Source organism: Nycticebus coucang, chromosome 9 (genome assembly GCF_027406575.1).
Source record: "Nycticebus coucang isolate mNycCou1 chromosome 9, mNycCou1.pri, whole genome shotgun sequence".
In the NCBI taxonomy this organism is placed as follows: domain Eukaryota; kingdom Metazoa; phylum Chordata; class Mammalia; order Primates; family Lorisidae; genus Nycticebus; species Nycticebus coucang.
In genome coordinates this window covers 109,670,658-109,684,857 of record NC_069788.1, presented here as the reverse complement: position 1 = coordinate 109,684,857, position 14,200 = coordinate 109,670,658, and the positions used below count along the sequence as shown (strand labels likewise).

Genomic DNA, 14,200 nt, shown 5'->3' with positions numbered 1-14,200 from the left:
GTTGTCCTATAAGATTATAATGGAGCTGAAAAATTCCTATTGGTTAGTGACTTCGTAGCATTCATAGCATCATAGCATAGTGCATTACCTTCTCTATGTTTAGGTACGCAAATATTTGCCAGCGTGTTCCAGTTGCCTGCAGTATTCAGTTCGGTAACATGCTGTACAGGTTTGTAGCCTGGGAGCAGTAGGCTATGCCCTATAGCCTAGTTGTGTGTAGACTGTACCATCTAGGTCTGTGTAAGTGCATTCTGTGATGTTCCCACAACAATGAACCTTTTAACATATTTTTTCAATACATCTCTGCTGTTAAATGACATGTGACTACGTATTGCAAACCTAGTTCTGGTATACCTAGTAAAGAGTTAAATCGTTAAGGTTGTTGTTATAAAGAAATTGTGTTGAAGCTTTTAGACCTAAATAGGCTGAAATTTGATAATAAGTGAAGGTCTAAATTAAAAGTCACAAACTTAAATGCTCACAAATACATTCACTGAAGGAAGTTAGCCAGGTGGAGACTAGAGAATGGGAAAGCACGTGTCCTACCTAAAGGCATTTACTATTCAATGCCGGCAAATTGTTGATATTGTTATTGACTGATCTGGTTTGTTAAAGGATCCTTGAACATCTATATTTTTATTATGAAACTTACCAATTTTATTAGACTGTTAATTTTGAAACCATTTTGAACTTAGAGAAAAATAATAAAACCAGTGTAAAGAACTACCCTTCACCCTACGTCTTCAAATTTTGCCAGTTGTCCCAGTAATGTCCTTTATAACAAAAGGATCCAATAAAAGGTATCAAAGACACATTATGCTGGCAGGTCTTTTTAGTCTCCTCCTGTCTGGAATAGTTCCTCAGTCTTTCCTTGTTTTATGATCGCAGCATTTCGGAAGATTATAGGCCAATTTTCTTGTAGATTTTTCCCTCTATTTGGGTTTGTCTTGCATTTCTCGTTATTTAGACCCAGGTTATACATTTTGGGCTAGAATGCCACAGAAGTGATGTTGTTTCTTCTTACTGCCTTATATCTGATGATATGTAATTATTAAGTGGTATTTGAACATTTGATTAAGATTGGTATCTACCATATTCCTTCGCTATAAAGTTACTTTTTCTTTGCCTTTGTAATTAATATTTTATGAAGAGCTACTTTGAAATTATGTAAAATTTCATTCTTCATCTCATTTTCACCCAATAATTTTAATACCTTTTGAAGTTCTTGCCATTATTGCTGTGATGGTTGCCAAATGATGATTTTTTTTACAAGGATTCTTATTTTATGTAGTGGGCTGTAATCCTTTACTATCATGATTTAGTTTCATTGTTAATTGCCAATGAGAGTCCCTTTAAGCTGGCTTTGTGTTCTTTTGACATGTCCTTATCATTCTTTGAGCACAAGATGTTTTAGGCTCATCTTGTTCTTTCTCTGACGTATCCCGGGAATCAACCATTCCTCCAAGAAGCACTGGTTGCTATTTGTTTATTTATTTATTTAATTTTTTTTTGAGACAGAGTCTCACTATGTCATCCTCGGTAGAGTGCTCCGTAGAGTGGCGTCACAGCAACCTCAAACTCTTGGGCTTAAGTGATTCTCTTGCCTCACCCTCCCAAGTAGCTGGGACTACAGGCACCCACCACAATGCCCGGCAACTTTTTTGTTGTAGTTGTCGTTGTTTAGCAGGCCTGGGCCGAGTTCAAACCTGCCAGTCCCAGTGTATGTGGCCAATGCCCTAACCACTGGCTGTGGGCACCGAGCCTGGTTGCTGTTTAACAGAGAGCTGGTGCTAGATATTCCCATTGCTCTGAGCCATCTCTGCTCTCAGATCCACCCAGTGTGTAGACTTAGGGAATAAAGTAGAACCTCTGTAAGTTGACAGCCCAAGGGACTGTGACAAACTGGTTAACATATGGAGGCAGTCAGTGTAAGGAACTAGGCCTACTACTATACTGATATGGACATGTGGTGCATGTCTGGGCCATGAAAATTAGGTCAACTTATGGAGTTGGTCAGTTAGGGTTGTGGTCACCTATGGAGGTTCTACTGTATATCTATGTGTATGTACGTGCATGTACATCTATATTGCTCTATCTCTATGTATTGAAAAGAAGGAGTTCATAACTGTTACCTCAAATTCTAATTCAAAACTATAGAGTTGAGGCTAGCTTTTCTCCTTCCATATTTTTCTCCCCAACAGTGGAGAAATCTGGCTTCCAACGTCTTCAATATAGTTATTAATTTACTCAGTTCCCTTGTATGTAACCAGTCTCCTGACCCTGCTGGGGTACTGTACCACTCCAATGCCTTTTTGTGTGGATTTAGACACCCTGTGGGGCAACTGACCTACTTAGATAACCTTTTTGTACCGCCTCTGGGCTGCCTTCTCACCTCATTCACTATCTTCCACAGAGCTGCAGGAAGGAAGGTCTGATTTTTAAATGTTGGTCAAGTAATTCAAATTTAAAAGAAAAACAAACAAACAAAAAAACTTTTGTAGGTTATTCAGACCTTGATTGTAGGTCAGAACTAAGACTAGTGTGACCTCTGATCTAGACGATGAAATGGAAATGGTGACCAGAGATGACTATGGCTTATTTAGTATGGATTTTAGTGAGTGCCATAAGATCTTACTGAGTTAGAGGAAACGTAAACACACTTGCCTACCGTTCCTCCACGGTCTTCTGTATTCCCAGCTGGGCCAAATGAAATACAGGGTGCTGCACTTCCACCCTTTGGGAGAACTTTTTCTTTAAACTTAGCATATTTTTTTCTCTTTAATTCTTACTTCCTACTGCTGCTTATGCTCTGTAGAAGTCCAATCTATGACATTAGTAATCTTGTCCTTGCTAAGGTTCAGAATAAAATGCTCCAGTGATAAGGAAGATTGTGAAGAAAAGTGAATTTTTTAGAGGTACAGCCCTCTTAAGGAGAGGAATGTAGGAATGACGGATGTGTTGGGTACCAGATTCCAACCCACTACAGGCTTCTAGCAGGCTTTTCATGCTGACCAAGTTAGACCAGGTACTTAGAATTAGGTGCAATGAAAGCCTCTTTCTCTGAAGCAGAACCTTCTCCCTCCCTCTAACTTACTGTTCTTTTGGAGGAGAGGATGGCAGGAGGTATGTCACTCCTTGTGAGGTAATGTCTGGTTGAGCCAGGCAGGCTCTGTGGGGCCAGCAAGGGCCCCCTTTGCATTTTATAGGAATTCAGAGAATGACCATCTTTTCTTGCTTGGAGAAGCTCTGTAAGAGGAAGATTGGGATGTGTAGGCCAGGTTTACTTACCAGGGATTGATGTGGCTAGAAGTTAAGTGATAACTGCTGAACGTGTCTAGAAAATCTGAGGTCCTTCTATAGTATAGAGAATGCTCATCAAACCCTTGTCCTGGTCAACATTTTCTCTTTGTCCACATCCTTTTCCTGGCTTAATGTTTGTTTATTTGGGGTTTTTTATTTTTTGTTTTATAACTTTTTTCTTTGGCTTTTGTATATTTCTGGTACAGGGAATTAGGGAATGGAGATAATGGGTGGGTGAGAAGAAATAAAGAAGAGGAAAATTTTTAAATGCTGACCTTTAATGTGGTAAAAATTCATGTTGACTTCGTAGTCTGGGTAAGCATATGTAAATCATTTATAAATCATATAAAAATAAACTTGTGGCCTTCCAGTTTTTTTTCACACACTTGGATATGCCTCTTGGGAAAACCACTTTAGTGAAGGGCGATATGGTTATAGTGGTGTGTAAATGGGGATTCATATTTACCATAACTGTTTGCTTTGAGTGTCCTTTAATTGATATTGAACATTGCTGGGAACTTTTCTCTTTCTCTGGTAACTTCCTTCAGAGGCGTATATATTTTATACTTTGGTCTTCTTTTGACTATAGTCCAGGGTATCAAATTGCTGCCCAGTTTTCAGTGGGCTCCATGTTTAATCCCTGTGTCTTTTGCCTTCCTTCCAAATTCAAGAATTAGTCCCTTACACTGTGCTGTTCTGCGCTGTCTGTCATCAGCGCTGCCATTGTTGTTCTTTTTAAATGGATGTTATAGATTAGTTCTGTTCTTCTGTGGGTGTGAGGTCTAAGTCTTTATATTGCGGTGCTGTATTTTTTTCCTTTCAGCTTATTTTATTTTTAATTTAATGCCATACTACCAGACACTATGTGAGTACTCAGTAGGTGTTTCTCAGCTAACGCCCCATCATTCACAGCATCCTACACACGATTTCCAGGTTGTGAACAGCTATATTTCCAATTTTTGTTCTTCCTTTTGGTGTGAACATTCTACATAAGAGAGACAGCATCTCATGGTTAAGACTATGGGTTTTGGAGTTGGTGTGATCTTGGGCAAGTTATCTTTCTAGGTTACATCTACTTTACACATTTATTTTAAAAATTAGATATATTACCTCCTCCATAAGATTGCTTTAAGGATTGAATTAAAGGTAATATTATATTCGTTAGATAACGCGGTCACCCTCCTTTGTTATTGTTACCTCATTGATCCTCAGTTCTAGCCTCTATTTCCTTGAACCTCTGTTCCTGGCATTTGACCTATGTCCTTTCTGTCAGGTTTGCAACTGTGCGATATGATCAAGGAGCCAAGAACATTCGGAACCAGTTCATGCACCTGACAAACTACAGTGTGAATAAGAAGAGTGGCGACTATGTCAGGTACTGGCTGTGAGTGAGCCAGAAGTCAGAGGAGTCATGTAGAGGTGGAAAGTTAGCACGTTGTGCTGAAGGATAACATTTTTACCTCCATGTAACATATGTGGCAAGCTGTCAGGGTCATGGAACAGTTTTGAAGCGTATTTGCTGCTGCTTCTCCATCCCCCCCCACCCCCGTTTTAGCATCACCTTTCTCTTTCGAAATCTGCCTTCGCAAGTTGTCTTCCTCATTGTCTTCTCTCCCTTGACTTAGGGGTGGGAATTTAATAGGCATATGGGACTTTTTAGAAGTTAAGAAATGAGGTCAATTCAGCACTTGGCGAAACATAGCAAAAGCTTTGAAAATATTTGTTCCCTTTGACCCAGCAGTTCCATTTCTAGGAACTTAACCTTAAGAAATAAAGGATGTGGCGGTGCCTGTGGCTCACTTGGTAGGGCACCAGCTCCATATACTGAGGGTGGCGGGTTCAAACCCAGCCCTGGCCAAACTGCAACAAAAAAATAGCTGGGCATTGTGGCGGGCTACTGTAGTCACAGCTAATCGCCTAAGCCCAGGATCTGGAGGTTGCTGTGAGCTGTGTGACGCCACGGCACTCTGCTGAGGGTGATAAAATGAGACTCTGTCTCTACAAAAAAAAAAAAAAAAAAGAAAAGAAATAAAGGATGGGCCAGGCATAGTGGCTTACTCCTGTAATCCCAGCACTTTGGGAGGTTGCTGTGAGAAGATTGCTTAAGACCAGGAGTTTGAGATCAGTCTGGGTAACAGAGTGAGACTCCCATCTCTGTAAAGAAAAAAAAAAATTAGCTGGACTTGGTGGTATACAACTGTAGTCCTAGCTACTTGGGAGGCTGAGGCAGAGGATCACTTGCGCTCAGGAGTTGGAGGCTACAGTGAGCTATGATCATGCACCACAGAATGAGACCCTGTCTCTTGGGGAAAAAAAAAAAGATATAGAAGATATTGTTAGGTGGAAAAAGCAGGTTACCAGACAGTGCATGAGTCTTAATTTCTTGCTTGAATATATAAGATACATAAAGCTATTTATTTTTGCTGAGGGGGGCGGGGGAAAGACTAGTGGTAATACTGAAACTACAGTGGATGAGTTTGTGGGTGGATGATTTTTATTTTCTTTTCTGTGCTATGATGTATCTTCTAAATATTTATAAAACAAATACTTGTATGATTGGGGGGAAAAGTTAGGAAAAATAATTAAAGAAAGAAAGAAATGAGGCCATCTCAGAAAAGGATTCAGTGGAAGGGAGTACCAGCCCAGCTGTGTGGAAATATTCTTTTTTCTCTATTTTCTTTCATCCCAATAATTTTGCCAGAAAGTGGAAAAGTAAAAAAAGAGACCCAAACAGTTACTTTCTACTTAGACTAAAAATAGATGCCTAGCCAGATCCAAGGGAAGAAAGAAAGAAAGAAAGGAATCTGGGAGTGATGGACTAGTTCTCTAAGTTATATAGGTTTCATTCTTTATCCTGTGACCAGCATTTGAATTGATTGAGGATATCATACCCACTTGGGAAGATGAGCAAAGCTGCGCTTGGTGGAGGATGGGATTGTGGGAGGCAATGGGGTGGGGGTGGAAGGGCAGCTGCAAAACATGAGATTCAGATCGCTGGACTCTTCTAGCTTTCGTGTAAAGCTACACCATTTGCCATTCTGCTGCTTATCCCGAGGTATTCCTCATCACTCTTACTGTCACTCCAGTTTGTTCTCCCTTCAGTGATGTCTCAAAAGGCATCAGAGAGGTGGGAGCTTGCTTCAGCTGCCAAATCCGTTCTGTGTTGGGTTAGCTTATTAAAGTGCTCTGCTAGATTAGCTCATTAGCCCATCCCAACACAGTTCTGGTCTAAAAATGGCATCAGAGGTTGTTTTGTGGACTCCTATGACATTCACCTCAGAGGCTAGCTCTGTATCCTCAAACATTCCTGTTAATTTAGTGTAACCATGCTTAAATTTGTTTACATTCTTGCGCATGTTTCTTCCACTCTTTCATGGTGCATCATTGTTTGGGCAAGGAAGAATTTGCTGTCTTCTCCCCTACCCCCTTCAGTAAGGCAAACCCTGTGCATTTTCATTTCCTTTGAGGAGATTGGTACAAAGGGAAACATGACAAAAAGGACCAGGAAAAAAGTGAGTGAGTGGAATCAGCAAAGTCTTGTAAAGAATCTTGTTTCTACAGACAGGCCTAGTTATATTTGTGACCTTGATTTGTGAATTTGTTTTAGTTGTGATGATCCAGAAGTGGAAGATTATGGGAACAAATGGAGCATGAGTGCTATGCTTAGATACCTGAAACAAGAAGGCAGAGACACAACTGGTGAGTATCAGGCTTTTTCCCTTTTTCACTTGTCGTCTTTGGATAATTTTACCACTGTCTCTTGCTAGGAGTCACTCTCTCTAGCTCTGATAATGTGCCCAGACATCCAGTGGGATGATCGTTCTTGGTGTTACTTTTTCCTGTGATTTGCAAACTGGAGAACAGACTTTCCATGACCCCTGCCCCAAGTCCCTTTTCTTATTTCTAGTTTGGAAGGCATACGTTTTTCCTTTAATCCTTGGAGAATTTATCCTTTCTGAATGTTGAACTGCTGAGATACTGTCAGCTTTTTATATAACATATTGCCTTTCTCTATAATGTCCCTGCGTTCAGCTTTTTCTAAGTCACTCTTTGTTATTCATGTTGCTGAGTTGAAGAGCGGGCAGTGTTTGTGTACCGGGCTTAGAATCAAAGTAGACACTATTGCTGAGCCTTGAGCAGAGTGGGAAACTGTGTGCTCGAATCTACTCTCAGTTCACAAGCGAAAGGTTCACAGGGGAAGCATGAGGAGGGAAGACAGGCTCCTCTTCCATCTGTGTCTGTCTGTTGTCACAGGAGACCACCTGTGTGTATCCCCCAGCACCTGTGTTCTTGACTGTATTGGCCTCTCTGTGGCTATGCCTGCCCTGGTAGCTCCCATTCAGGAGGCTGCCATCTAGAGGCTTTTTTGAATGAGCACACCAACTTTTACAATTATACTGTGACCTGGAATCCAGTCCTAGTAACCCATGCCTTTTAGTATTTTTTCCTTCATTTTTAATTTTTTTGTTTTTGCAGCATTGATGGCCCATGTAGAAGACCTGATCATTAAAACTATAATCTCTGCTGAACTAGCTATTGCTACAGCCTGTAAAACCTTTGTTCCTCATCGCAGCAGTTGTTTTGGTAAGGAGAATGAAGAAGCTTAACATGTTTTGTGAAGAGGGTCCTGGGAAGTTGGGATGGTATTCTGGGGCAGAAAGACTTAATGATTCTATAGGAGTTAGATGTATGTGCTGGTTTTTTTGTTCTTTCTAACCTCGTATAATATGAAGATCCTACAGTGTTGAACTTAGTTGGAAGTTCCCTAGGAGTAAGTAGCTTTCTGTATGAGAAGTAGGGATTGGAAGTAAAGTGTGGCTCTTTCTCTCAGAGCAGTCAGAAAAAGTCTGCAACGGACTGTACAGGAATTCAGCTCTAACAAATATATTCCAGAGCTCTTTGGCAGCCAGGCTGGGAACTGTTCCAAGAAGCTCTGGCTGGTACCAGTATGTGCTTTCTCCCATTTTCCGATGACTCCTCCTTTTTGTTTTAGTCTCTTTTCTAGTGGGTTCCTCCCCCTCCTCTCCTTCTTCCTCTTTCTCTGCTTTCTCCTCCCTTCCCTTTGTACTCCACCCGCCCCCGCTCCCTGATTGCACAGAGAAGGAGTAATAACCAGTTCACAACTACTGGACCAGGAAACCTGCTACCTACTGACCCACTACCTGCGATTATGGCACTGAGAGTGTCTGTGTACATTTGCTTCCCCCCTGGATACGAGCTGGTTAGTGATCGCGTATGCCAATGTTGGTAAAGTAACGCAGGCTTTCAGCAGGTGTTAGGCTTTTTAGTAAAACACTCTAGGGTCATCAACAGTGAGGATGACTAAAGCATGGCGTGGAGTAGTGTAAGTAGCAAGAATATAAGATTCACGGCTTACTTTGAAGGCAGGATAGTAGGAAAATAAAGAGTGTGGGTTTTAGAGACTGACACCTTTAGTTTGAAATTCCTTTACGTCCCTAACTAGTTTTATGATTTTCAGCTAGTTACTTGAATCCCATTTTCTCCACTATGAAATGGCAGTAATAGTATCTACCTCCTACAAGGTAGAGAACCATGAAGATCAAATGAGATGATACCTACAAAGCACTTGGCACAATGTCTGGCCCTTCAGTTTGTATTCAGTAAAAAATATTTTTTATTGTTTTTATAATTAAACATTAAAATTCTTGATTTCTTTAATGGATTATCATAATACTCTGTACTTGAGGGGCACTAAACAAAGGGAATTTTTGAGACTCTAAATAGAACACGGTAAGTATATCAGGACCTAAAATTATATACGGAAAGAAGAGGTATAATATCTTCCTAAAATATGTATCTGTTTATGTCTTCTAAAATCCTTAAATGGCTCCCTATGCTTAAATAATATAATGGAAACTTAATGTGACCCTCAGTGCTTCTTAGGATCTGATCCCGACTGACTTTCTCAGAATTCTGTTTCCCCTCTTACACTTTATAATGCATTTGTATGATACTACACATCTGAGCGCCTTTGCTTTTGTGTCTCTGTGTAAGTTTTGCAGTTTGGGTGGAACACTGTCCTCCTATCTGCTTTGCCTGCTCCTGTTTCTTTTCTAAGAATCAGCTCCACAGTGCCTCTTCCAGGGAGCCTTTCCTAGCAGAGTGCCCTGTTGCGTCTCCTTATGCTATTCTGTACTTGTTTCATTATATTCTTTTCCTTTTGCAGGGTGATGTTTTGTTTATACACACACTGCCCCAGTAGTCTCTCAGCTTTTTTTCTTGAATGCTTAATAGTCACTGTGTCCTCCCTTCTCATCTAACCCTATTCTGTAAAACCATACCTTCACCATTCCCTAGGCCTCTCCGGTCCTTTTCTAACCCTTTGCATTTATATCTGTTTTATCCTATATCTGGAATACTTTCCTCCTGTTACTTTACCTAGTAGACTACTGACATCCTTCAAGACAAAGTCAAGTATCACTTCCTTGGTGACATTTTCCCTAACTTTTTAGACGGTCCGAGTTAGCCTCCCCACTGTCTAGCCCCAGCATTCTGTCTATAACTGCGATAGTATCTGTGTATCATCTGGTATCCATTTATGTTTCTCTCTCCCCTACTGGATTGGAAGCTCATTAAGGACAATATTTCGTCATTCCCATGCATGGCAGCATCTTTTGCTCTGAAGGGATGCTCAAGAGATGTTTGTGGAATAAATGATTGGTACTCGCTTCTTTAGTTGCCTTTTGGCAGCCTCACAGAGGCTTCTCAGTGGATCCGGTTTGGTAAGGGCCTAGAGCTCTTTGAATTACTGCAAATCATTTGAGGGTGGGGATGGGGGGACTAGGAACATAACTCCAACTTCCAAAACCTTATTAGATTGAAACAAGAATTAAAAATTTCTTTTCTGTATCTACTTGGCTCTTATATAAGGGTAAATTTCTGGTAGTTCTTGGTATAAAACTCTTTGCTGTCAATAGTTAATTATAACTAATGAAAGCTTTTCTGAATATTGCCTCTTCTATGTTTTATACCCCTATGGACTTCTGGAATTTATTGAACTTAATGACAATAGAATGTTCTGATGGGAAAAACGCAGTGACTTCTCTGACTCAGTGAAATACCCACTAAGTCCATTTCATCAGCCATGGGTCTCCTTTGTATCTCCGTACTTGTGTTTAGTTTTAATAAACTTGAGTGCATCTGGAGTTTTTTAAGTTGTTGACTATCTTCTTGGCTTTTGTGGTTCTAATTCCACTTCCTGTGAGCCCTGGGATTTTGTGTGCTTCATTAACCTTCTCTCATCAGATAGGATTTTTGTATACGTGTGTGTGTGTGTGTCTTTGCCTCCTACTCACTCCTAACCTCCCCTAGGGTTTAAGTTATGGGGAATAAGCTAGTTTTTTTTTTCTTTCTTTTTTCCACTTATTTTAAGAGTAAACAGGAATTGAAAGCTTCCCAGAAGATTTTGGCTTAAACTGAGCATTGATTCTTCTAGGAGAAGCTAGTAGTCCAGGATTCACTGTATTTTTTGGGTTATTGTTTCTGCCCTTCTGTCTACAGATTTCTGCTGGAGGCATTCTATTACTATCTAAGTATTTCTGTCCTATGATTTCTTTCACATCTTTCCTCCTGTAACGTTTAGCTGTGTTTCCAGGTATCTTTAGTATTCCCATTTATTTGTTTGTTTATGCATTTAAGTCTTTTTTGTTCAGTTCCTACGGTGGGCAAGTCATAAGTCTTTTACCAGTTCATTACCATTAACAGTTTGTTCTTCTCAAAACAGATTTTACATGGATGACTTGTACATAAACCTGCATTGTATTATTAGAGTATTATTATTATTAGACTTGGAAATATTGACAGATGACCTGAAACTTAGCCATTTAATCCTTTTTCATAGGTTTGTACATCTGGAAAGGATCTGAGAAAATAATTAATCCAGATATGAAAATTAACCCTTGCCCCAGGTTCTAGAGCTAGTGAGTGAATGAACTCAAAGCAAAGTGACTCAGCTTGGAGAATGGGCCTTTAGAAGATGGGTTTTGGCAAGCAAAACATCTCGATCATAGAACTCTCAATTTATAAAATTTGTGATGCTTACCTCAATACAATAGATTTTTGACAATTTAATTTTTACTTTCTTCCAAGATTGTGAAAATGCGGTGCCTTGTGAAATAATATGCTTAAACAGCAACCTTTTAAATATGCTTAGGAAATTGGCACTGTGAGATAACTAGCTATGAGAAAACTTTTTTGATCAGTTGAGGAAAAACAGCCAAAAACAACAGGATGTTAGCTGTTCTTTAAACATGCTGACAGTAGTTTTATCTATGTACATGTGAATGGCTGAAGTGATGGGCTATGAGCCTGGTCCTCTCCTGCCTGGGATCATGTGAATAAGCTGTATGGCCTCTTGTGGAATTGATCAGCCATGCCTTGTTCTGATCAGAAACCAGTGATGTGTTTGCTCATACTATCATGCCTAGTATGCCTCTTCGTTGAATGAAATCTGGTTTGGCCTTTTATTGCTACCATTTTTGACCATTGGTAAGCTGAGGTTCTTACAGGGAGGGTATCCATAAATATTAAGAATTGTTGAAGTAATGAAAGTGGGCACATACATTCTCCAACAATATAAACTACTTGACCGACAACAGAAAAATAACAGACTCAACAAACTTTTTACTTTTTGAGATAATCTTTTCTGGCTTATCCCATGCTCCTGTTTAGGTGGTAAAAAATGAACCAAGTGTATGGTGCCCCACGATCATCCTAATGTACATTATGGTTTAATAAAAATAAAAAAAAAAAAGAAGAAGAAAGTTATGTAGGAAGTACTTACTGTATATCAAGCAAACACTAGTTATTTTCTATAGTTAGATTAGTTTCACTGGTTATCAGTTTTTGTCAATACTAGCTATATTTTACAGAGAAGGAAAAATGTTGCAGAAAGGTTAAATAAGTTGTCCGAGATCATGCAGCTAATGAATGAACGGCAAAGCCACGTTTGGGAGCCGGGTCTCTCTGGCTCTTTCTGCACCTATATAAAGACAGGCGTTGATGAGTCTGGTCACTTTTGGCAATCCTAAATCCTGGTTCTTCCTCTGTTCTGTAACTAGATCTCAGGGGAAATGATATCATCTTTTCTAGCAGATCAAGCCTGAAAGAGACACACGTTTTGCTCTAGTCAACAGTACCTAGTCCTAGATGCTCTTTTCAAATCTACCTTTACATCTGGTAGCCAGATACCATATTGATTTATTGGACTAGTTAACAAATTGGCTCTGGGCTTTTTCTTTTATTTAGTTCATTTTCCTGTGGGATTTTGCTCTGCTTTTCTCAAAAATTCTTCTCTTGGACCCCATATAAAGATTTCCCTCTTAGCTTTTCAACTCAAATCCAAAGCCAAGGTGAAAAGAATTTCCTTTATACGATATCATTTCAATGACAGTGAGTTCTGGCTAGTGTCAGTACTTTCCATTGCCTCAGGGACTACGGCTTCAGCTGGGGCTTTATTTCTGGGGAGGGTTAGTGGATCGATCCAAAATTAGCGGTGTGACATGTTTAGTAATCTCTTAGGCCTTACATGGATTATTGTTGTCTTTAGCAAATCTTTTTTTCCTGTCCCTTCCTAAATTATTAGGTTTTTTCCTTAATATATGTTTAATATATAAAATCTCCAGTAAGAATTTATTTTATGTTATTTATGATTGGTGGCTTTGTTTTAAATATTTAAAGTCTTGTGGTCAGGGTTATTTGGATTGAGTTGCTGCACATTATTTTGTCTTTCTCAAAAACTGTGTGGTGTTTTTCACTTAGAAGTTTTTTTTCTTTTTTTTTCTCTTTTGATTTTTCTTGATTATATCTTATGTGCTAATTATGGTTCAGGCGAGTTGGTATGTAATAATGAATGAGACAGGGTCCCTGTCCTAAAATGATGGGGAGGAGCAGACATGAAATGACCCATGATAGTACAAGCAACAGAGTGGTTCAGATGCTCTTAGAATACACAAGAGTTGATCGCTATGCCTAGGGAGCCATAGAAAGATATTCCTAATAGAGGTAATACAATATGTGAAGTACAGTGTCAGGACAGAATGTGGCATTTTTCGTAATGTGTGACTTAGATAATAGCCTACATAGAATTGGGGGACAGGAGATAAGGTTATGGAGGTCGATTGGGGCCAGATTGTAAAGAATAGACAAGTTTAAGTTAATCCTGTAGCCAGAAGATAGCTACTGGAGATTTTTGAGAAAGGGAACATAGGATTATATATATATTTTTAACTTCTATCATAATTTGACTCAATGCTTGAGATGACAGAATTACAACAAAGGGAATACTATTTTCTATTTCTATACAAATAAAAAAAAAATTGCTGGGTGTAGTAGACCATGCTTGTAGTCCCAGCTACTAGCAGTGACTAATTTAAAATCTTCTGGGAACCAGCCTGATATTAGGGTCTGTTACTGAGCCAATTTACTGTCTGTCTCTGTGAGTACTGGATTTGTTTTTTAAGAAAAATAATTCTGATGGCTTCAGAGAAGGAACTACAGCAGGGAGAAGACAGTGCTAGGGAAAGAACCAAGGCGGTAAGAGGTGTGCAGTGATAATAGACACTTGACAGTTCTCAAGTAATCCTCCTCATAGATATCTACCCAGAATAGACGAAACCATATGTTCACACAAATATCTCTACACAAATGTTTATAGAAGTTTTATTTATACTTATGAAAAATTGGAGACAACCCAAATGTCCATCAACAGTTATGGATAAAGTATGGTATGTCCATATCATAGAATACTAGTCAGCAATAAAAATGATGAACTATATTATTGATATCTGTAATAACATAGGTAAATCTTAAAAACTCAACCCGAAGTGAAAGAATCTAGTCTCAAAAGGCTACACAGTACATTTGTTCTGTTTATTTGATT

At 39.3% G+C, this 14,200-nt stretch overlaps 1 protein-coding gene across 16 annotated transcripts in view; it reads left to right on the top strand.

The window, feature by feature from the left end:
• TTLL5 (tubulin tyrosine ligase like 5) overlaps positions 1–14,200 on the top strand; it is a 331,666-nt gene that overhangs the window by 58,379 nt on the left and 259,087 nt on the right. For all 16 annotated transcript variants that reach the window (XM_053601040.1, XM_053601031.1, XM_053601030.1 and 13 more), the window contains exons 10-12: positions 4,574–4,675; positions 6,908–6,999; positions 7,777–7,884. In XM_053601040.1, coding sequence (XP_053457015.1) covers positions 4,574–4,675; positions 6,908–6,999; positions 7,777–7,884 — 302 coding nt within the window. The remainder of the gene's footprint in view (positions 1–4,573; positions 4,676–6,907; positions 7,000–7,776; positions 7,885–14,200) is intronic.